At 35.5% G+C, this 24,429-nt stretch overlaps 1 protein-coding gene across 3 annotated transcripts in view; it reads right to left on the bottom strand.

The window, feature by feature from the left end:
- Positions 1-345: 345 nt before the first annotated feature.
- Positions 346-24,429, bottom strand: part of BRIP1 (BRCA1 interacting DNA helicase 1) — a 63,329-nt gene continuing 39,245 nt past the window's right edge. For all 3 annotated transcript variants that reach the window (XM_074595652.1, XM_074595650.1, XM_074595651.1), the window contains exons 15-20: positions 21,736-21,895; positions 20,836-20,957; positions 7,125-7,237; positions 4,758-4,840; positions 2,733-3,059; positions 346-1,982 (exon numbers count right to left, since the gene is read on the bottom strand). In XM_074595652.1, the coding sequence (XP_074451753.1) occupies positions 1,111-1,982; positions 2,733-3,059; positions 4,758-4,840; positions 7,125-7,237; positions 20,836-20,957; positions 21,736-21,895 (1,677 nt within the window). In that variant the 3' untranslated portion in view covers positions 346-1,110. The remainder of the gene's footprint in view (positions 1,983-2,732; positions 3,060-4,757; positions 4,841-7,124; positions 7,238-20,835; positions 20,958-21,735; positions 21,896-24,429) is intronic.

Genomic DNA, 24,429 nt, shown 5'->3' with positions numbered 1-24,429 from the left:
ATTTATTACGTAAAGAAACAATATAATTTAAATCCTGTCAATATGAAAACATTCACAGGTCTGTAGGTGTGGACATCAGAATGTTATTTAGATGAAATTCCATGGAAAATGACCAGTTAACAATTTCATCTCTGCTCTCAGTCAAAAGATACAAATACTTCTGAACCAATCTTAAGACTGTAAAAATCCTGCATCTTCATATTAATATATGATGAAAATGGACAATCTTTTCTTAAAAAAATCAAGCATAGTATGTTTATTACAGAAAAGTCCTGGCTGTTTTGATTGCAAGAAGTGAAAGTAATGTTTAAAATATTTTAAAAAAAAAAAAAAAAGTAGACTGAGGAAGAGTTAAAGACCTTTATGTACAAATTTACATTGCGTAGAAAATGTGTTTGTAGGGCATACAATTGAGTACATATTTTGATATGAATACATACAGAACCTGACCAAAAGAAAATTAGATCCTCTCACAAAAGGAAATTTTAAAGAAACTTCAGCTTTTATGTAAAACAAATAAAGGCCTCTGAAGAAGCCTCTCATCATCATCAAATATCAAAATGTCCAAATACTACTACAACACAGCTTCCGATAGACATCTTCACAAAAGAAATTTGAGGGAAACAAGATACTGAAGAATATAGCTATTTCAGTATCTAGGCTCAATCTATCAAATTACTTGATCTGCAAAGATGCTGTTCTACATATTTAATTCATAAAAAAAGGCCCTAACAAATGCAGAAAACCATAATTTGATTATATGGGTGTTTTGCTTTCTGAGAAAAACCCAATTGTTTGATTGTATTTAATGGCGGATTAATTAAGTCTGTAATAGACAAACCTCCTCAGCCTACAATTACAAGTCAAATGCTACCTGGGCTTCTATTCAGAATATCCACACACATGATGTCCTTTTGCCACGCAGTTATGATGAAGAATCTTAATTATATCTATAGAAAACCGCATGTAGCATAACCTTCACAATGAAAACCAAAAAAGTATAATGAAAAATTGAGTCATAGTATTAAATGAGAACTAGAAAGGCATCGCTGCTCTCTCGTGAGGCGATGCTGTAAAGGCTGCTCACTACCTTTCCTCCAGAAGCTGTCACTAAGTGCTAGTATTGTTCAATAGAAAAGAGGACACACCTTTATTTCGTGATCTGGAAAGACTGATTTTCTGTTTCTTGGTGTCTGTTTCTTGAGATGCTATCTGCTCTGCTTCTATTTCATTAGTCATCTCTACATAATTAACTGCACTATTCTTACTCCTCTCATTTCGCATTATTCCATATAAATTTGTGCTTCCGCCATCATCAATCTTATTTTTAGTCACACTTAGCGTTTCTGAGGTGTTGATGGCAAAAAGATCATCAGCGACTGTGGAGTTTCCACATTCAAGCCAATTCTCATTTGTATTACAGGTTGGAACCTGTGGTTCAATTTTCTCTTCCTCTGATTCTACGTCATCATAGAGTTCTGGTGTGAAGTAGATGCTCTCATCCTCATCTTCAGCTTCTGCAGATACGTTTAACTTCGCAAGTTCAGATTTCCCTCCTGCTGAAGGGAACTCACTGCAGGGCTCAACTCGAAGCTGTAGCTTATCAGAATGGTCTTCAGCAATGGGAGCCTCAGCATTTGTAACTGAAAAATTAGTTGTTTCCAAACATGATTCTGGTACACTTTGTTTACGTTCTGAAATTAACAATGACTGGCATTGATTTACACTATCAATAAGTTCACTAGCCCTATTCACATTCTTTTGTTTGCTACTAGCTGTGGACATGCAGTTCTTTGCTACGGGCAAAGGTGTTGAAGTCAGTGGTTTAAGGCAGCAATGTTCTTTCACAATATCAGAATTAGTCCAACCATTCTTTTTTTCTCTCTCTATTTTAGTTGCTGGCATTTTGGGTGTGGCGTCCACATGTTTTCTTCTTTGTGTCACATGGTGAGAATGACTCCCTGCATCAACTTTCTGGCCACCTGTGAAAAATCACAAAACATTAATTAATTGTATATGCCTTCCCCCTGCTGATTTACAACATGTTTAGCACATCAAAATTACCACTTTTTTATTAGGTTTACAATTATTTTATAATACTCATTAAGGTCCAATACAAACAAAACCACAGATGTTACAACTATCTTTGCACATCACTTGTCTTAATTAAATCAATAGATTAACTGGCACATGTAAAGTTAAAGTATGACTGGATTTAAGATTTTTATTTTTTTTATTATTGTGCTCTTATGTTATTTACATCTTTCTTGCCTGAAATGAAGTCATAAGCTTTCCTAAAATTTAGGAATGGATAGATATTTACTTGTAAAGCTGTTACCGGAAGAGATTATATGAAAGGTGTCTCACAGCAATGTCTAAACAACAGATGTAGCTTGAACCAAGGCACTCATCTTGCAATAACACTAATCTTTATGTGTTTCAAGTATATTTTAAATTCTCGTCATAATTTTCAATTCAAAAAGAAATTTAAGTGGAAGCATTTTTGATTCCACTATCAACTTATCAAACATTTTCAATTGCTTCAAGACAACCAGATGGAATGACAATTCATTTCAGTCTGTTGAGCACAGCTCATACGCATTTGTGAATAATTATCATTTTGCACCACAGCACTTCTGTAATTTTAAAAAACACTTGTTTCTCCCCAAAAATATGCAACTTCACATTTAAAATTGTTAATGAGGTTTTTTTTCCACAGGAAATGAACATACTTGGTTTCATTGTTGCCATGATGTTACTTGGCTGATTTGATGCTGTAGAATTAACTGAGCTGATGGTTGTAGTAAAATTAATTTCTGAAACCAACTTTTGCTCCTCACTTTTAGCAGGAACATCTGGTGGCAGATGAATAGTTGCATCCCGTTGAGAGGCTTGTGACAGGTCTTTTGAATTTGAAGGTACATGGAGAAATTCACTGCTGCACACTGATGGACCTTCAACGCCTTTCTGGTTCCTCATAGCAAATGCACGCAAGGATTCAAGCGCAGTAGCAAACTTTTCATGGTGCTGGATTTGTTGACGAACCCATTTAGATAATCCTAAGAAAAAGACAACAAAAAGACGACAGAAAAAAAAGAATGTTACTACAAAACTACATCGTCTATACCAGATACTCCACATCAGTAAATATTACCCTAATATTGCAAATACTTCTACATATGCATAGACAGATTCATAAAGATTTCAAGAAGTTGCTCATGGAAGTAAGATAACGTTTGTCTTCATTTCCAGGGCTGGGAACTGGATTTAATCAATAGTAGTATTTTGATGAGTAATACTAACAATATTATTCGTTTTTATTAAAAGGTAAAGACCTTTTTCACTAATACTTTTTTAAGTTCCTACTGCTGCATTGCAAAAACATCATTATATTTCTTCTATGCCCAGGTGTTCATTTGGCTTGTTACCATGAATTATTAAAAAGTAATTCACATACAGTACAGCTATTTATTATCATACCAACAGGGCCTGACAAAATTAGAATATAAAGAAGCTTTTACAATTGTATTTCAGATTAAGTAACAGTAACTCAGATATTCAGAAAGAATCACAACTGCTAAAATATAATGCAATACGTTGTTACCCACCAATCATTTTTACAATTCCCAAATTATCAGGTGTCTTGAGCACAACAGCTGTTTACATGATGTTGGAACACACAAGAGTGAAGTAAAAACTAACTGTCTTGATTTTTAAAAAATGTTTTTAAACCCATTTAAATATTCTTTTAGTATTGATTAAAAAAAACCCCAAACCCAGAGAACTTGAGTCTTCTGTAAAGTTTTACTTTTTAGAAAAAGTGCTAATCTTACCAAATTCTGTGCATATAGATTATTTGTATTGCTATATGCATTACTTCTGTTTACTTTGACAATTTAAATGTATTTTTAGTACAGACATGTCAGAAAACGGTTGAACTTGTATTACAGCAGCTGAGCTCCACCTGCTGACTAGACTGCAACAGCATCTGTTTACATCATCTTTTTGCCCATCGCTTCTAAACAGGGCAGGAACAAAGATACGGCACGCGTTCCTAAGCAACTTCTTTTTTCATTTTCTAAAAAAAAATAATATTTAAGGTAGTGTGTACCACCTGGTTTATCTGCATTTATTTCTAGCCAGTATAAAACTACAAATAGAAAATACTTTTTCCATATTGAGCATTTAGTAGTTCCATGTTAGAATGGTACAACCTTTACCCCTTCTTACCTAAAAAGCCAGAACGCTAAATTCAGACTGCAAACCCTAATCACTACAGCTCCCTACAGGCAGAAAGTATACGTCCACTAGAGACTTACTCAAAGTCCAAATAAAAATCTAGTAAATACTTGGTTTTAATATATACATATATATACATGCACACATTTGTCTATATACATTATATGTATTTAATATGCAAAGATCTGTCCTTAAGTTTTTATAGATCGCATTTTAAGAAAGAATTCTCAAATTCTGCACACTGAAATTTCTGTATCACGAGCTGCATATGCAAAAGGGGAATGAAATTAAGTTGACTGAACACTGGTATCAACGCGTTTCGGTATATTTAATGAAACAGCAATACACCAGGGTAGAGTTTTAAAATTTTCAGTTTCAATTGCACAATTTTGAGTTCAATGGATGTATTTCATTATGACTTCTACTCATCTGTATCTGTACAACCATATTTATGTAATCTTAATTTTTCCCTATTTGTTAATACTAGGATCTTTTCCAGAAAGATTTTTACAGCTTACCAGTTATGTACTTATTAGGGTTATTCCGGAAGCGGTCATCAACTAAAATAAGAGCACCCCAGTCGTTCCTATGTCTTATACACCTAGAAGTGAGCAACAAAAAAGGAGTGTATATATAATTAGAGTGCATATAGTAAAAAACTGTGGGGATTAGACAACAGGGATTGCAATATGCAAATATATACAGGAAATGCTATCCTTCTGTCTTACACAAAAAATTGTTATGATGTCATGGAAGCTTAATTTTCCTTCAGTTTCTAAATTTACTGTACAAAAATAGGTAAATTAAAAAAAACCCACACAAGTATTCAGCAGCTAATCAAATCACGTGACATTTGTTTTCCACTCTTAACTGGGTAGTGTAAGTACTGAGAGAAGAACATGTAAGTGTAAAAGAAAAGAAAATGGACTGATGCAACTGCAAACAGGTTTTTAAATGACTAAGCCATATGTTATTCCTAACTCTAATAACAAAATGAATAATGCTACAGCCCAAAGCTGCGAGCGATACCGTTGGGTTCATAATTCAGTTGTTAGAGGCCTACAGAAATAATCCAATAGTCACTTTGCATGCACTGATACTATTTTTAACATTTTTAACATGGATTTCTCTACTGCCTGCCAGAAAAAAAATAATTAAAGAACAGTGATAATATAAATGAAATATGGAAAAGAATCTGTCAGTAACAGTTTAGGATTATCAGCCCCACTGTATAAGAAGAGGACAACTTTTAAAAATTATGTTTACAAATGTACATAAAACCACAAGTGTGTCAGAGTCAGGGCTTAAAATGGGAGCAACAAGGCTGGCTCTCCAAAGAAATATTATTTATTTATATTTGAAGTCCCTTCACGATAAGAAAAGCTACCGAAACATCTTTAAGAAACAGATTTCTTCCAACTTCTCATTTTTTTCATTGCTTTAATAAATGTGGTTTTAAGTCATAGCTTAAATGAATTATGCCCACCGGAGACATATCCTACAATTTCAGAAAAAGTAGCACTGCAAGGAATTCATGGCGTGACTGTCACCTGGCCATACACACCATCTGTTATATTCCCAAAGGCTGCTATTTCATTTCATGGAATTGTGTTACTCCATATAATGTAACAGCACTAAATTAAGAGAAAAGTGCCAGACTGAAGAGTGGTACGCTTCTGCTCACTTCTACCCCTGCAGGCACCTTTGCAATAAGAAGCTTGCCTATCTACTATTAACTTAGGATCAGCTTAGTAGACTGTTCTGGTTTTATGAAAATAGTCATCATACGCTGTCATCCTTCGCCAAATCTCAATTTGCTAAGAGCTTAGTCCAATGTTATTATACACAATTTACACATTTATGTTAAAATCGAAGTCTATTCTTTCCACTTTAGACTAGCATAACTTCATTCAAATGATAAATTATATCATAAGCAATTTTTACTAAAGCTAGATTTAAGTTAAAACAAAAGTTCAAAACAATTTCTTATTATTAGCATTCCACCACTTTAACTTCTCTGAAAAAAACCTAACTTTCTCTCCAAAGAGGAATCTAAGAAATCAGACCTATAACAAGAATTTACAATGAGATTTTACTATATGGACTATTTTCTCTCAGTTTTCTTTTTAAATCTTCATTTACGTCACCGCATTTGTATTAGGTCCAACTCAAATAACAAGAGTCTTCCAGCTGATGTTTCTCCTCTTATCTAGAAATCTGTGGCTATACCTCTATGACAGATGTACGGCACCTATGATAGCTAGCTGTATCTATCTAAGTATATGATAAATTTTGTTGGAGAAGGATTAATTAATTCTATCCTGTTAGTAAGATTTGGGGGAATTTTTTTCATTCCAGTAAGCAAGCTATACCACTTCTTCTAAATCTGGAAAGAAATCAGTGAGCGTGATAATTGAATTGACCTTTTGCAAAGGTCTGAGAGCACGCCCCCCCATTTCTCCCTTTCAAAAACACTTGTAGCCTAAACATCAAACTACTCTAAGCCCACCGAGTGCGTCAACAATTAGTACATTTGAAAAGACCTAAGAATTTTCATTTGGTTTAGAAGTTCAAGAACTGTTTGTCTCTGCAAACGCTTTCGTTTCTGTGTATCTGGACCACAAGCAATAAAACCTGCACCCAAACTAAAGTGGATTATGAATGTAAAACAAGAACTCTAATTATCACAACACTCAAAGGCAAAACAGACTGAAAATAGACAGTTGCCAGTACAGAAGAGCTGAAGACCCGATTTCTACAATATGAGGTTTTTGGCCTGATTCATCACCTTTGTGTTACGAGTGAGGAATTAATCCTTAAAGACGTCACATCAAAAAGAAGTTCTACAAATATATATGGTTTTGATTATGTTCAGTTTATCTCACCTTCCCAGGGCTTGGTTCAGAGCCCTGTAAGCTTGAATTTCATACCACTGACTCCCTGGTAAAAGGCCTCTTGTATTTTTATGCTGGTCATTGTATTTCCTCTTTAATTCAACCTAAGAAAGAAATCATAAAATATTGTTTTTAATAATGATGTTGAAAAGGAAATATTCTAAAAGGGGAAAACAAGCAAAGGATGATTAAATAAGCGAATATTCAAAGTGTGCTTCAGTGTTTCAACTTTGTATTTTGCATACTAACCAATTATGGCTTTTACCCTTCTCAAGTTATATTTAACATGTGATCTATTCCAATAACTTCCATGCGTTAACACAACAAGCACACGCTTACTCAAATCTCAGTGCTTGCAACAGAAGGATAACCTTTTCACATGGCCAAAAAACCCAGATACAAGTAAATGGACTAACTAGACCACAGTTCTATTTGCTCATCTGGAAATAAACAATACAATGGAGATCTTTACCCTTTCCTTTATCACAAACGCTGACTCCTGATCTATTGCTGGGACCAGACCATGCTTTTCTCAAGTGAGGGTTAAGCAAATATAACCCCTTCTACAGAAGCTAAGAACGAACTTGAGGGACAGAGTGGCCTCGCTAAATTTCCAGAAGCCACCAACACCAGCTCTAATTCTGAGCTTGCCATCACCTTCTGTGGTTTGGGAACAAACTTTCCACTGGCTAAATCGGAAGCACAGGTGGCAGTGAAGGTCTGCAGGCCCAGGGCTCGCATAAGGCAGAAAAGAACATGCTCGTCTTTTTAAAAAATGCCCCCTCTCTGCTGCTTCAAAAGGAGATCTGACATCAACCGCACAAGAAATCCCTTGCCTCCTCTTTCTAATCGTGCGGATAACTACACATACAGTTCCTGATCTGAATTTGAACAAGAATTTGTATTTGGCCATTATACACAGTTCCAACATACATCAAAAGAATTTATTATTGGGAGGTGGCACAACTGAATTATATTTTGTAAAAAATAAACAAACACAAAAATACACCAAAAAAGGGTCTTTCCATTGCTCTTTTGTACAGTATTAACCTTTCTAAACTGACAAGTGAAAGGACACGCTTCAGGAGAGAAAACAGCAGACTTCTAACCTCTTCTGACAGGTAACTTTCAAGTCGTATTTGGATAAGAAATTTTATTTTGCGTACTTATGCCCTTTAAATTGCCTGTCAAATTTACAAATTCAGTCTTTACAGCCAGAAAGTAAATTCAGTTTGATTTCACAGATTTAATATTTGTTCCAGTCACTCAGAATTTATTGACTGGCACGTGAGGTTTCCTTTGTAATTTTCAAAACAGAAGATGATTCCTTCTGAATGTTTCACGAACATTAAAACCATTCTTTAAAAATGAACTTAAGCTTATCTGTGCATTTCCACAAATGGAAATACCGCCTGGAGAAACAAAAGGGTACTCCTCACCATTTGAAATGAGGGATGATGTCGGAAAATTTCACTAGATCTTTAAAACATAATTAATGACAATATATTCCCGAACATACATTGTATTTTTATTCTCGTCTTCGTATGTTCTCTAACAATTTCTGCTTTTGAAGAATTTCTGTCATCAGTAGGATTTTGGCCAATTGTAACAAATGTAGCTTTACCACAGTTTCTTACTTCGCTAGCAGATTGTTCAAAACAGTATTAGAGTAACTAGTCACATGTCTTACACTTATAAAAATGACACCATTTTTAACTACGTGCATAAATCCACCGAAGTAACAAGAGAACGCAAACCAGTCAGATCACCTGCATTGTATTGCGTTACCCTGCGATTAAAAGACTTTATTTATACAAACTCCTAATATGATAGCATTATGCAAATGTATACTGCTTGAATTGCACATCAACAGCGACCTCTCATTTCTCAGATTATACAAAAATCCTATTCTCTTGGTCTAAATGTGTAATGTATCTTTAAAACTTATCTTTTCTATCTTAAGAAAAGGGTTAACAGAAAATAAACATTCTGTTTTCTCACTTAAACGATCATGTCTTAGCAGGAGATGACAACTTACATTGCTGAGAGTTCAGTTTTCATTATAAGTCTACTAAAGGTAAAAGGCCAGGGCATGTCATTTTAATGCAATCAGAATCCATTTCATTGTATAACTCTTACATTATCAAACATCAAATCAACGCCCAATTCAAAATGACATGTTACATATGTGAAAAAGCCAGTCTCTCCTGCTAGCAAATATCGTAAATGTGCAGTAAACCACAGGCTAGAAGGGATTAGTTAAAATGTCAGAAGACAGCCTTTTACTTTTACCTGTTCATCCTTAAAAATATACTCTTAGCTATCAGGCATGCTTTACAGACAAATAGCTTCAGCAAGCAGCAGCAGAAGGCCCGTGGCAAGCTCTGCCATCTTGTAGCTGTCAGACAGATTAGTCTTTGATCTATCTGGGAGGTCACGGTCACATTCACATTCACTAAAGTCTAAACAACATTATACCTGCTAACCACTCGTTATTTTAATGCTTAATTAGTTCAACATCTTCCACTATGGAATATTAACTGAGAAATATCAACAAAAAAATAAATGCCGTGAACAAATATCTTTTTTTTTTATGACTTGGAAAAAATATTTTGATGCAGTTTCTGCTACAATTCAAAAGAACTTTCAAGCATATTTTTCAATCAAAAATAGCAATACAAGTTTTTCTTCGATGACAACAACAACAACATGAAACAACATTCATTATATTAGATTTTAAGTGTTTGATAAGCCACAAAAAAAGTTACCTGTGGTAACATTGCTTCACATGAAGAAACTCAGATTTATTCAGGATTCAAGGAATATATAAGTACATAAAGTAGATTTATACTGTGATGACCATGGACGATATCAGGTAGCTTACGACACAAAGGTCAGAAGACTAGCTCAAAAACTAAAGCTTGTTTTTGAACCTGCAAATTCAGATACTGAAGCCTGCAGAATGCCTTCTTGGCACCACACCAAACTGAACCAGATCTATTCAAAATTAACAAAAACGTGGTTATATTTAACAGCAAGGTATACAAATATCAATCTGTAATGAACTATTTGTTTCTACAGAAAAATCAATGGCTGGACAATAAAATTAAAGCACTATTTTCTCCTTTAAACAGAGTTCTTTCCATTCTGTAAATATAAGGCTTCGTGTTTTGCAGTCATAATTACAACTGAGCTACGGAAATGTGAAACATAACTTCAGTGCGTTTTAGGTATCTTCAGCTAAAGGTCTGCACAGCAGCCTACATGCTAATTTACCTGTTAAGAAGTTTTAAGGAGAAAGCATTTAACCTACAAAGAATAAGAACTACTGTGCTACACCATCAATTACTTTTTAAAGTTTTCCTTCAGTAAACCCAAGCAGATGGTCCAGCAGACACTCAGACGAAGAACATGACCTTAGACATAAAGAGCAAAGCCTAGCAGGACTGGAAACATGCATTTGGGGCATTTACATTCATAATCAGAATACTTTAAATCTATTTATCAAAATGAAGGCTGAATGGGCTAAGCCACAATATGCTTTTTTATTATTATTTTGCAGGATTTAAATCAGCAAAATAAACTGTTTGGTTTTACTTCATCTGGCAAAGTTTCAATATTTTTTTAGATGTATTGCTTTATTTAACCAAATGTAGTGCTATACTTTGCTTTCTAAAAACAAACAAAAATCCCAAGCTGTTAGTAATAGTTAACAAGGCAGACCTGCTCTTTGACAAGCCATCACTTCACAAACATCTTCAGTTGTCTCCTATTTTCTCTGGTAGATTAAAAATGACCTGCAGTTTGTAACCTGTGGGATTACAAACCAGATTACCCAGAAATCTGAAGACAAGACAGAAACTCAAGAATACAATGGCTCTATTGTGAGCTGTTAAACAGAGCACTCATCTAAACCCGCGTTTCTCTCTACATCAGCACTTAGCAGTGTTGTGACAGCCCAGGTTAAAGAAAGAGACAATTCCTGAAAGGAAAAAGGCAAATAAATCTGGCACTGTGTCAATACACGCATACACATGTAGGTAGGTACATCTACACACGCGTGTAAACTCATGCCCTTCATTCCCCAGCACTCTCCTCCATCTATTCCCCATGTGACTAAAAGTCAGAAAATGAATATAAATGTTTTCTGGCATTCCACTGACTTGTTTCTCTGGTTTTATGAGAGGAAAAATAGTAATGAAAACAAAGACCATTGCTCATATCATCGAAAAAACTTTAAAAGACACATTCATGTTTAACATCTACTAATTCCCCACCTCCTAAAAACAAACAAGCAAAAAATACCAGGTGGTCATTCCCTGCTTCCATCCCCCCCCAAAAGACATAAAAATGGTTTTTAAGCAAATCTACCATCCTAAAAACCTCATGTGTCCAGTTAAGAGTCTCTCTTCCACCTGAAATAGCAATAATTAGAATTCTTCGAGAACATACTTGCCATCTACTTTCCTCCTGACGAATGCCAAGTAATCATAAAAGTTTGTAAGTGCAGGAAAATAAAAGACATGAAAACCCATTTCTTTTCTTTCACATCTGAAAATCCTTAAATGGAAGTAGCATTAAATAGTGCAGCATTTAACTTTCCCCCTCCTCACTTCAAAAGCAGTAACAACGTCTGTGAGATTTAAGACTAAATAATGCACGTGTAAAGACCTGGGTGAGTCATAGAACACGCTTCAAACATCCTTGCTCCTCAGTAGACCTACTAAAAGCTGTATCTAAACACAATGGCTCAATTTATTAGCCCAAAGGAAAAAGATACGATGGCAGGATGTTATCTTTAAACACTCCAAGCATTCCAAGTGCAGCGTTAATACATATAAAACAGTATGAAATAAGCAAATGCTCATTACCTATAATTTTTTCAACTAGATTCTATATATTACGATAATATGAGGCCATTCTAACCATCTCATATACCTAAAAGACTGTCACCAGACAAATACAACACTCTCCTGCTTTCACACACGAATACCTTTATAAAGCATTTCTTTATAAAGCAACAAGAAAACCCCAAAACTGGGAGCACAGCAATACCATATATGCTGTGAATAAGACTTTATCAGCTAGTGACACGAACAATGCTTTGTACTGCTCAATTATCCTGTAGGTGCGCATTTCACAGCCCCATCCTATGAGAGTGTCCGTAGCAGATGACTTGCTGGGAGGCTGAACCCCACACCTGCCGCCCTCCAGCATCTGCCCCTTACAGAGGCCACCAACCCAAATCAACAGCTCCTGCAGCAAAGCCACGTAAGCTTAAAAATAGTGCAGGTGACCTTTTCTGCCTGAAAATTTCTATGCACACTTCAAAATTTGCCTTGCTCCGCCAACAGTGAATAAAATAAAGAAATAATATCTCCGCAGATCTAGATCTCAGAGTAGCCATATCTTGCAGGCTGTTGTATCCGATCGGTGCACCTGAGAAGATACTGAGCACCCATGGGATCTGAACAGTGCAATGTTTATTGCTTCAGTGAAGATAGAATCAAAACTATGAAAAGTTACCAAAAATGGGGAAAAAAAATAAATCATGGAAATGGCATGAAAGAAACTATATATACGTAAAACCACAGATAGCTTGTTTCCCCATAGCCCAAAAGCTTAAATATGAGATACGATTTAAAAAAGTAAAGGCAAACAACCCAACAGAAAACTCCTGTCCACTGGAGTCTACTAACTGGCCAATGCCACCTTCTGGGGCAGAAACACAGCACTGCCACTTTATGCAAAGCTGTATTTCTCTTATTTTGAACTCAGAAGATATTTTATGACTAAATGCTTCCCCAGTATTCTCGCCCTTAATCCCAGTGTTAGATGGGAAGCTTATGTAATGTTGTAACCACTGAACATTTTTAGTATTGTCAACTACACCACGTGGCATCTCAGAGATCTGGAAGTTTTACGGTTTGACAAATCTTGTAGCACATTCACCCCAGGCCCATCTACTCATCTCGGTCTTGTAGGCTTTGAGGGACTGCGAACAAGTGACTTGATTAAAATCTAATGCAACCAAAACTCTCCTCTGAAGAGAAAATTCAATCCATTTCCAGTGAAGCAGAAGTGAAAAAAATCAAACAGCTTCCCTTGAGGTCCAACGCTGCTGCATACGCTCAGCGTCACTGCGTCTAAGGTGAAGTGGTAAGTGTCAGTCATCCTTACAAATCCCCAAGGTGATAGCTTCACTTTTAAAGCTTTCAACATACTTTGACAGTAAAGTAAAAACTTAAAGGTCAACGTTACTTGCTAAGGACAAGATAAACACAAGAAAATCACTTTGGAATTTTTTTTGTGGATCAGAAAAGTAAACTATTAAATGGAAAGGAAAAGTTTTGATTTTCTGTATTATTTATCCAAAGGCTTAACTTCCGGATATATTCAGGGATGATTTCTGTGATCTGTGCCAACATATTGACATTAGCCTTGCACCAGTAAAGAGAAATGCCATGCACTAGCCTTACATGCTAACTTAACTTAAATGTTACCTTAGCTAAGGTAAGCCTCTGCCATCAATGTTTTTCTTTCTTAATTAATTCTATGGGATGTGAGAAGAGTGTGGATAGCTTTGACGTTTTGCAACCATTCTTATTTCTGGAAAAGTGGGAAGTGAAAGGTTTTTGAGATATCTTACTGCTTCAAACTGATGTAAGAAATTGCCACACCACCACATGTTTACTGCATTGCTTGGTTTTCTGTACACAGGTAGCTGTACCTCCTGGCATTTTCCTTTGGGAAGATGGGAGATAAAAAAAAAGTGACGAAGATCTGCACTATCCAGCCCGTCGTCTGGTACGATTCTGCACACTTGCACACAGCACTACCCCTTAGTAAGCAGTTATCACAGCAGACTGAAATAATTCACAGCGTACTGCTGCAAGCCCAGAACAATGCTGGCTGAATGATACGAAAGCATGCTCTTTTACAAAATGGGAAAGTATATTGTTTCGATAATTGTTATTTAACACATAGAATCTTGCTGCATAACATCGTACATCTCAATGCTGCAAGTATATTTCTTATTTACATCCTTTATCATTTCAAAAAGCTACTTTGTAATTAAAATACAAAACAAAGTTGAGTGTGAAGTGGGGCATGGAAGAGAGACAAGTGTGTGTGTGCATATGTGTACATATACAAACACGTACACACCTTGCATTTTTACCCTATTCAGTATTGCCCTCTCAGAGAACATTCAATAAATAATATAACATCATGTTTGGCTTTCCTGTGAAAGTTCCATAAATGTTTTCCAGCTCCCCGCTTTACATTTGTAATTTTTTTCACAGTAATGTAGTGAAGAAGAAAGTAGAAGCGTCAGGTTTAGACAACCATCAACACAGACAATCAAACAAACACAAAATTCGATCACTTTTTAGAAACATTTAAATTGTACTGAAAATGATAGCACATACTGTCTCAAGGCTTTTACAATGAATGTCAGATTTGACTGGAAAGTTGTGGCAAAGTTGCTCCGAAACATTCACCCTGCCTAAAACAATCACATCAATAACAGAAAGTCAGTCTTATATCTCTAAAAAAAAAAAAATATATATATAAAAAAAATCTTAAATTCACAGGGAATTTTCAAATTCTACTAAAGATAAACACAACAATGACCTTCCCATAAAATGTAATTTTCCGTACTAGTTTGCCCATATTTTAAAACAACACTTTATTTTGAATAAGTAGTGAAAATATTTTTTAAGTGATGCAAAGCTATGACGGAACTCGTACAGTGCATGCTACATTTCTCAATTCAGGTTAAGCACCTAAAATAACAATCCTTTTCTTAGAAATTTTTCTTTTCCTAGAACATAGGTTGCAGGAAATGAATTATTTCAGCAACCATTTATCCAGCACGAAATTCTTTCTCCTTTCAATGAAGAAAAAGCATATAGGCTTAAAAACTGCCACAAGGACTAGAAATTAACTTAAATATTCAAAAAACGCTATTATTTTGAAATGATACAAAGAGCTCAATTTTAAAGAAAGGAGAAAGAAACTTCAGCCTGATAACTGCAAACTCCTGGTATCATTAAGTTACATATAACCCAGCAAATTGTAATGGAAATGATGTGTTCCATCATGTTTCCCAAATTATGTTGCTGGAAACAATAAAGTATTTGCCTTCATAGCTGATATTCACCCCATAGCAGCTATGGGAAATACTTCTCATTAATGGCAAACTCAGCTACATCTCTCGAGTAATGTCACTGCACAGAGATCCTAGCCTTATCAAGTTTATTTTCCTTGCGCATCTATTGATGTAGAAGGGTTTGACTGCATTTTCCTCTATATTTTGGTAAAGTTCTCTTAGCTGTTACATGATTAAGTACACTCTACTGTACTACGATCAAAAGCATCTGGAAAGGTGGAAGTGAAGAAATGCTCTCTGGGAAAGTTAGCTTAATGCTTGCACTTCAGAGTCACCCATTATCAACATTTCATAGCGAGTTTCTTTATTTTCAGGTCCCCAAGGTAAGAACAGTAAATTATGACTTGAACTAAACAAGTCACACTTGGCTCCAAAATCAGATTTTCCTACCTCCAGTTTCAGGTCCCAGAGGTGGGCAGAGGAAATCCTGGTCACAGCCAAAGAAGTCATTTTTGGCTCTGAAATAAATTTTCCTGCTTTACTAGAGCCAATCCCTACCATTGAGAGTACCATAGCTTTAAGCAATACTTTAACATTTCTTTTATATATTTTGCTTTAGCAACCTGATTCTTCAGCAATGTGACACCATTTTCAATAACACAGAATTAGGGGTTTCGCCTCTCTTTATAAAATCAGTATTGTTTATTATCAAGTATGCTTCTGAGCCTTAATCATTTCTTTCTCTCTAACACTGACAGAGTGCTTCAGACTTCTCTGTGAAAATGAGTGAATGCAACACATTACGTATCTAAAATTTTTAAGTGAGGCAACTGGAAAAGAAAGTAAACTATATTCTTTAAAGGTTTTACAGAAAATAATGTAACTTATAAAAGCATACAGTTACTTAAGGAGACCAAATACTTGCCATTTAATACCAGAAGTTGTGGCGTATATTTAGCACAAACATATGGAGAAAATAAAATTGGATATTATGCACAACACTTGACAATGAGCTTCTTGCCCATATAAAGACCAATGTCTGAATCCAAAGTGCTACAATTCAAAATATATAACAGAAGTTAATGAATAGTATGTTAGCATCAGATAACATGCATATGGGATTACACATCTTTTTCTGTCACATTATTTATGTTCTCTAATATTACAGTTCACTGGTATTAGCATCAAGTTACAAATCATAAAATATATTTAGAAAGCAGGTTGATCACAGATGAGTAATATTAGTGGAGATGAGCCAACATCAAACTGCCAACATAAAATATTGGTCTCCAATGGTACAATTCTACAAACCCCTGTGATTGTGCTCAGTCCTAGAAGTATTAAAGGGATTACTCACACAAGTAAAAGCTATGTGCAGGAGTAAGGGGTTATGGAATTGAGTCTTAAGAGGACTTTTATTAACCCAAAAAAGCAGACATGCAAGTGCATTTTCATGTAGAAGCAGAACACTTTTTCATGATTTAAACCAATCCCAGAAGTATATAATTCAGGGATATTCCAAGGGAATTGTTAATCTCTTGCATTTCCTATTTTTCAAGGGATGTCGCTATTAATCATCTTACCAGTTTCTTCGCTCAGTAATATCTACTAAGCACCTATTCCTATGTAAAAGTAACAGATGTACCTGTATTCATAATTTTACGTCTATATACATCTAACGTCACTGTGTTTTGAACTTTCTTCTGTCCGCTCAAAATTCAAGCTCCTCCCAAAACTTCAAAGCTGGAATTTTTAAAATTTCCAAGTTTTAATCAGTTTTCTGGTTAGCCTACAAGATCTAAAGAAACATTAACTGACTATATCATAATAGCAAATGTAACTATCCGATAAAATTTACCTGTTTAGTTTGGGAACTTAATGTACTCTAAAATCCTACAAAAAAAGATAAACTGTACAATGTCCTCTAATGTTTAAAAAAAAAATCTGGATTCTTCTAACCCCAGGAGGAAAAAAGAATTCCGATAGGAAAAACATTTAAATTAAAATCAGCCACCCTAAAAGAAAGTCACTCCGTTGAACTTCGAAGGGAGATTTTGTATCTTCTCAGGGGAGATTTTGTATCTTCTCAGTATAATGAGCACTACTGATATGCTTTGAAAACAATCCTGAATAGGAAAAGGTACTTGAATAAGACACTGTAAAGATATTCTTCCTGATAGTTCCATCATAAATTATTTCTACTGTTTAACGCAAGGAGTATTTGAACATCAGCCTTCACTTTAAAACCCAACTCTATTCCCACCTCAGTTCCAAAGGATTAGGATTTGATTATAAAAGTACGGTTAGAAGACAAAGTTCCATCATAAGCTGGATGACACAAGTATAATTTAACCCCCTGGCAATTGGGTTGTAAATTTTGGATTCTAACTGCTAATGAAATAGTAATTCAGCCAGCCGAACTCCACCTGGTTAGGACAACAGGTTAAGGATTAACTATAGACAGTTGTCTGCAATTAACAAAGAATCTCTTTTCATTTCAGGTAATACTAGCAACTATCTGCTACATGAGAGCATGGTTTATAGCATCCCTTCCAGTCCCTACCAACTTCAAGCACCTTTTTTTCCTTATTGAGAAATTAATACTCCTTCAGTTCTACAAAGTTTTACTCACTGAAGAAAATTCCAAAGCATTTAGAAGAATTGTAATAAAGTTTACAGGAATAAAATTTTGTTTTCCTTTCTAATGTTTAGGTAAGGTCTGTTGGTCTAGGGGAACTGAAGCAATAAACAACAATTTGCATTTGTTAATACACACAGACTATTAAAAATAAGACATCACATTGGTTTTATATAAAGTTAACAATTTTTTTTAAATGTAGCACTTACTCTGCTGTACCCTTTTATAATACATTTGTTTCATTCCATTCTGGGAAGCAATACTATTGAATATTGAATACTATTCCCTGCTCTGGCGGGGGGCTGGACTAGATGATCTCCAGAGGTCCCTTCCAACCCTATGATTCTATGAATTAGCTCTCCCAGAAATATACACAAGGAATAGTTTCAGGTGAAAACTGGTGTCGTGTCCCATTCTACTTCCCCTCTCCTCTTTTTATGTTAAATTTTACATGCCAATCTTCACTATCAACAGCCAGTTTTCCTTAAAAATATAATTCCAATTCCTTTCCTGAGCTGACTTCTTCAGAGAACAGTGACTATCCTTCACTCTATCCTACTTCATGCAATTGAGCTCAACCAGTAGAAGAAATGTGCATTAATCCAGAACTTTTTGGGCTATCTGATAAACCTAAAGCCCTGGGAAAAAAAACCCCCACCATTCAATTTTGTGGAAGTACTGCTAGCTGGATATCACTTTGGATCCAAATTCTTGAGCAAAAGACACATTTACAATAAAACCCATTTCCCCTAGCGTTATGGCGCGTGCAGTGCCATGCACCAGACAGCTCCTCAAATCTGATGCTCAGAGACTGGTGCATGCCCTTCTCTCATCTAGAATTGATCACTGCAGTGCTTTGTGCATTACCATATCTAAATATATACACTCAAACCTTTAGCTGCTTGCAAGTTGGCAGCTAGTGTTTCTATCCTGACTTAAAAATGTAGAGGTTTTCTGCAGTCTAATTAAAAAAAAAATAGTTTAACACAACACTGATTTTTTGGAATTTAGTTATCAGTAATGGGATGTACTGCCTGCGATTCTATTATATTACATATTACGTTGAGCTTAAGGTAAAATCAAATACACTATTTTAATCTTAAGGAACATAATCCACTGTGAACATAATTCACTCTTGACACATTCTTTCCAATTTAATTTTGTATCATTTAGAATATAAAAATAATGACTTCCTGGAAATCATTTGGAGTAAATTGTAAGAGTTCCAGCCACACTGCAAACCAAGTATTTCCAAAATATCATTTCAGCATATCCTTCTAAAACAAAGAATTTCTAACTCCAGAAAGAGTGCTAAGTATTCTTTGAATGCAAATGTTTTTATACTAAAGTACAGTGTATTATATTTTACTAAGATAAAAAATGTTGTGGCTGAATAAGTGCTTCAAGAAAGTTATGCAAGCATTGAAAGAACATTGCAGTAGGCAGCCACCACTAATATAACCTTACGAGTCCTATAGGATGTGGGTTTTTTCCACCCAGGCTGTAATTAGGCACACACTGTAGACAACAAAGAAGTCTTTGGTTGTTCACTTAAGCTCAGAACACATCTCTAAACCCAAAGCTGAGTCTGTTTGGGCTTTCAAGTGCAAACCTATGTTTTTCTTGTTTGATTTAGCATTACTAATAACCAGAATCCAGCTGTTTCTGGTACTTATTTATTCTGCGATACTTCATTTTGTTTCTTAGCTTCACAAAGCAGTCCCAAATAGCTCTAAAAGGTACGCATAAGATAAAGTAGTGACGATGGCTATTATCACTGGGAAGAAGTGTGCCAGCAACTGGGTGACTAAGTGGCACGCCCAGACCACTAAAAAATAAGTGGTCTTACAAACTCGTCAATAATAAATGTTCTTTTTTGTAAGTAGAAAGTAAGTCCAGAAAAGCATTTTTCCGTATTCATTGGCTTTCTTTTCCTTTATGAATGCCTGGCTTCAACTACGAAGTGCCTATTCTAGTGGAACATCATCTGTCCATAAGACAAGTCCTGTTGAAGTCAAAAGGAAGGTAGCGTTGATGTGGGTAATTACACAGCAGTGCAAACAACAGGATGCTACTTTGCCCACCTGCTGAAAAATACAGAGTCTCAAATTCCTTTAATTGGAGGCACTTCAGGATACTATCTTTAGAAGGCACTTAGAAGTGTTTGCTAAAGTTAGACAAAGCTTGAATTATCAAGAGACTAATGTCCTCAGTATCCAGGAAGAGGTTCTGTTATGTCATAATTTCAAACCTCAAAATTTCAAGCTAATAAAGCAACATTAGCCTGGAAAAGGTTTACAATTTCACTCTCCGTTTAAGTGGGTAGTGTCATACACACAGTTACACTAAAGAAGGCAATGGGAATTAGAAAGGTGATATACTGCAGTCAATAATGATCTTGTGTGTGAAACACATTGCTTCATTATGTTATTATTTTACACTATAACTATCTTTATCTTTCCACTTATTTTCTGAAGTAATCTTTTGATCAATCCGAATGCCTTGAAGTAGTATTTTCCCAGTGTTTATCCTAGATCTTCACATTCAAACACCCCACAACAGTAAAGAGTCAGGAAGTAATTTCATTTTTATACAAATAACACAAGTTTTGGTGCATGAAAACAGGCAAGTGAAGATGGAAACATGTACTGTTGCTTGGCAGCGTATGAAGTTAATGAGCATTTTAACAATGCAATAGCCTCCTATAGCAATGTCAGACAAAAATTTAAAATATCTCTAGCATGATATTAACTTATTTAGAATGACATAAATGAGTCCACAAGACATGCTACACTGTTCCTCCTCTTACCTGTGTAGAAGGTAACTCAAAGTATGCAAATGGGACCGAGCGGAATCCAAGAGTAAACATGTAGAAAAAAATATTTTGTGCGTATTTGGTGTTTTAAACATGACATAAAAATAAAGTACAACTCTTTCAATTAATATCCTACCTGAAGGTCTTTCACATTTGGAAACGGAATACCTATGGTTATAACTGCCCGGGCATTCTCATCACAGAAATCCAAGCCTTCACTAACTTTTCCTCTGCACACAGCTATAAGGAGTGCTCCATCTTGAACAAGCCAGAGAGGAATATACAAATCATTCCCAGTGATATCGGAAGAAAGTTTCACCAACATCTTCTAAAGTGCTAAATGTAATACATTATAATACACTGTGTATCAGTCTGGAAAAGGTGAGTGGATATAAAAATACAGACTTATTTGTTAGAGGGATGAGATTAACTCCACACTTCTATCAATAATGTTGTGATTTTGCATATCAACTAGCAAAATAATTTTGCACTATATAATATAGTGGTACTTAATTATGCAAGAACCATATATATCTACAAAAAAATTTTAAATTTTAAACCTTAAATTTTGCACTCCAAAAATCATGCTATTTATCGTCTAACATACTATCATTCTTTATTCTCTCTACTAACATTTAACTATTTTGAGAAGAAATGCTATAGTGGCTGTAATATAATATGGTAAATCACAGTTATGCAATGTACTTTAAGTTCGATTCTTTGAGAAGCCACTCTGCGCCCTGCTGGACACACAACTGCACATCCCTACACAGCTCACTGCCTTTTGAATATCACTATTCGGATTATGCATCCTCCTGTACTTCCCTATATCTGTATGCAACAACATAAATAGCAGTCAATTTTCCTCATTTATCACAATAACTTATTAAGCTGAGGTTGACTTCACTGTTTATCCATGCCTTAATCTAATTGTTAAGCATGTTAAGAATCTTTTTAAAAAAAAAAAAAAAAAAAAAAAAAAACAACAAAACTTGAGGAGTCTGTATCAACTATTTTGTATGCTTGAAGAACGTACCTTTTTCTCCTTTACATTTTATTGCATCATAGTATATTTTCAGCAATTCATCAAAATCACTCTTTGCCCCTCCTTGAGGCTCCACAATGACTGTCTTAACCAGCTCCAGGTTCCTCCATAAGCCTGTGTGCATCCAGCGATCTTTTAATTTATCCAACAGCTGAAAACAAACAGAAAAATCCAGAAGAGCTGTCATGAAAGGTCAATCACTTGAACTGTTCAAATAAAGCACAAAGACAATTATTTTCGTGAAATTGTATTATCCAGTTTTTGTATTTATGAATAGAAATTTCCCTACCATACAGTGTTCCACAGCTACGCAACACTTAGTAAACATGATAGCCACTAATTTTGCTAATTAGAAACAGTGCAGATTTGTGAGTTATCAAAGCAAAACTCTCTAAATTATGACACTGGTCACTAAAGAATATCTTCTGGTATTCCAAAAAGCAAGAGAAATGTCATTCAAAGAAATTACCTGTTTTTCTGATTACCAAGTAAGAGATCCACAAGTAATACTGGAAGCAAATTCTAAATTAATTTGAAACAAACCTGTATACTTTAAATTTCTACAATATTTCTGTATTTTAAAATTTACATAGATAAGTTGAGGGAGGAGGCATTGACGTAGGAGCCTCCTCTGCTTCTTGAAGGGCCTCTCAGCTTTGTTATATCTACCAGATTCTGAACTGTGCACATTTCACTCCAAATCAGTACGTGTTCAAATCTTGCAAGCAAATAAGCTTGTTCCACATTTAGTGCAAAAATAATGAAAATATGTATTGCATTACAAAAAGCAAAGTCTAAAATTGCCACAGAAACTGAAGTCAGATGGGTGGGGGTCATTTTGCAGTTAGCAGTCATTCCATGCCCTTTGCTCATCAGTTTCTAAACTGAATTTCATCAAGAAAGGGAGCAAAAAAAGTCACTGCTTCACCTGACGTGTTTGTTTGATGGTGCACAGCACTGCCCTCAAGACAAAAGCAAGGCAATCAACACATTTTAGAATGAACTGAGCAGATCTGGTTCAGTGGACAGAAGTAAATACATTATTTCACTCTCGCTGTTCATTAGCATGTCACTAACTGTTGTACAGTAGCGTTGCTGAGCTTCATATGTACAGAGATTTTAAATTCACACATTCTGTAATACGGGTTATGCTCTTAATTTGTCTGTACTTCCCTCAACTGCACTCACTTAAGACTTTCCCAGTATTTTGCTCCAGGCTACGTAAACTGCTCCATCTGGAACCTACACTTGCCCCAGTTCGCTGCTCAAAAAGCCACAGCATCCCTTAACTCCAACCCACTTGGCTTTCTGATGCACCCCAGCCAAGATCTCAGGATCTGGAACAGTTAGATTGTTACAAAATTAATCTGTCCCGTGTCCAAATATACAGTTTAAGTGTTATTGTGAAGCAGAACTAATGGTAACTAGTTGTTGTCACATTTGAGTTTACAGGGAGAATACCTGCAAATTTATAGTTTACAAGAACCCTTGCTATTTCATGTTCTCAGCATTAAAGGTCTGAGTGTTAACTCATTCTCTGATGTTCAGTATTTGGATTGGTTCCTTTTGAGGTACACGTGGTTCAGAGGGGACAAATACTATTTTATTCTTGAATTTTCACTAGTTTTGCTCAAGCTAGCAAATCTCAGGGAATTATAGTTGCTTACTACCTACACGACACCATTCTCAAGCAAGCACAGAGAGACCAAGTGATGACCAGTAGGAACAGTTTCCTACGCACGCAGATGTTACTGTAGAATAAATCATCTCTTCTAAATGTGTCTGTCCTACTGTTTGCCCCCTTCTCTACCAGCTCTGTCATTTCCTGGCAGCATCCTGTCTGTAATCTCTTTTTATATAAAAGGTCGTAATACTATGACCGAGCAATGACTGTCCATCTTGCCATCCACAGCCTGCCACTATGTCTTCAGTTCTTGGATATCATATGGAGATAATTCTGGTAAAGAAAAGAATCAAACAAATTATGCCTGTAAGTACATCCATTTGGGATCTGTTAGAGCTGCCAGTGACTGTAATATTATTAGCTTTCCAGATTTCATTCTTCCTGCTGTGAAAATAATGTCTGCCTGGGCATTCACTTAGCAGTCTATGCTAAACTCGCTTCTAGCGCTGTCTGCTCTTTACCATGCAGGAAGATAATATAGGCAGGATATATTTGGGATACAACTGAATTTGCCATTCACGTACAAAAAAACTACCCATGCTTTGATTTCTAAGGGTCACTTGCTCCTCCTCCTATCATCTCAGCTACTGAAATCAACTGGTATTTTTCAAACACACCCTCATGAAGCATTCATAGCAGAAAAATTGTTTTCTTGATTTAAGAGAACCAAAGAGTGTTGACAGTCTCAGAAAGGGCAAGATTCCTTACAAAAATTACTTAATCCCTTTAGTGCCACTGTATTTCTCTCCTATTTGAAAAGATTATAACTTAAATTCATATTTGGAAAGATGGCAGTAGAAAATCTTCCTCCAAATTCATAAGAAAACATCTTTTCTCTTTTGTGAGTTACCCAGCCCCTCTGGGTAAGGATCTATTAGACCATAATAGGTTCAGGTTCCTTGTTTAATTGGCAGCAACCTTCACAATAGAAAATCTACAATTTTTGATGGAAATGGGTGAATTATTCATGAAAATCTTTGGCAAGAATGAAACAATTCATT

The sequence above is a fragment of the Larus michahellis genome, chromosome 7, assembly GCF_964199755.1.
Source record: "Larus michahellis chromosome 7, bLarMic1.1, whole genome shotgun sequence".
NCBI lineage: Eukaryota > Metazoa > Chordata > Aves > Charadriiformes > Laridae > Larus > Larus michahellis.
Note: the sequence above shows the minus strand (reverse complement) of the source record. Positions and strands in the feature narration are given on the sequence as shown.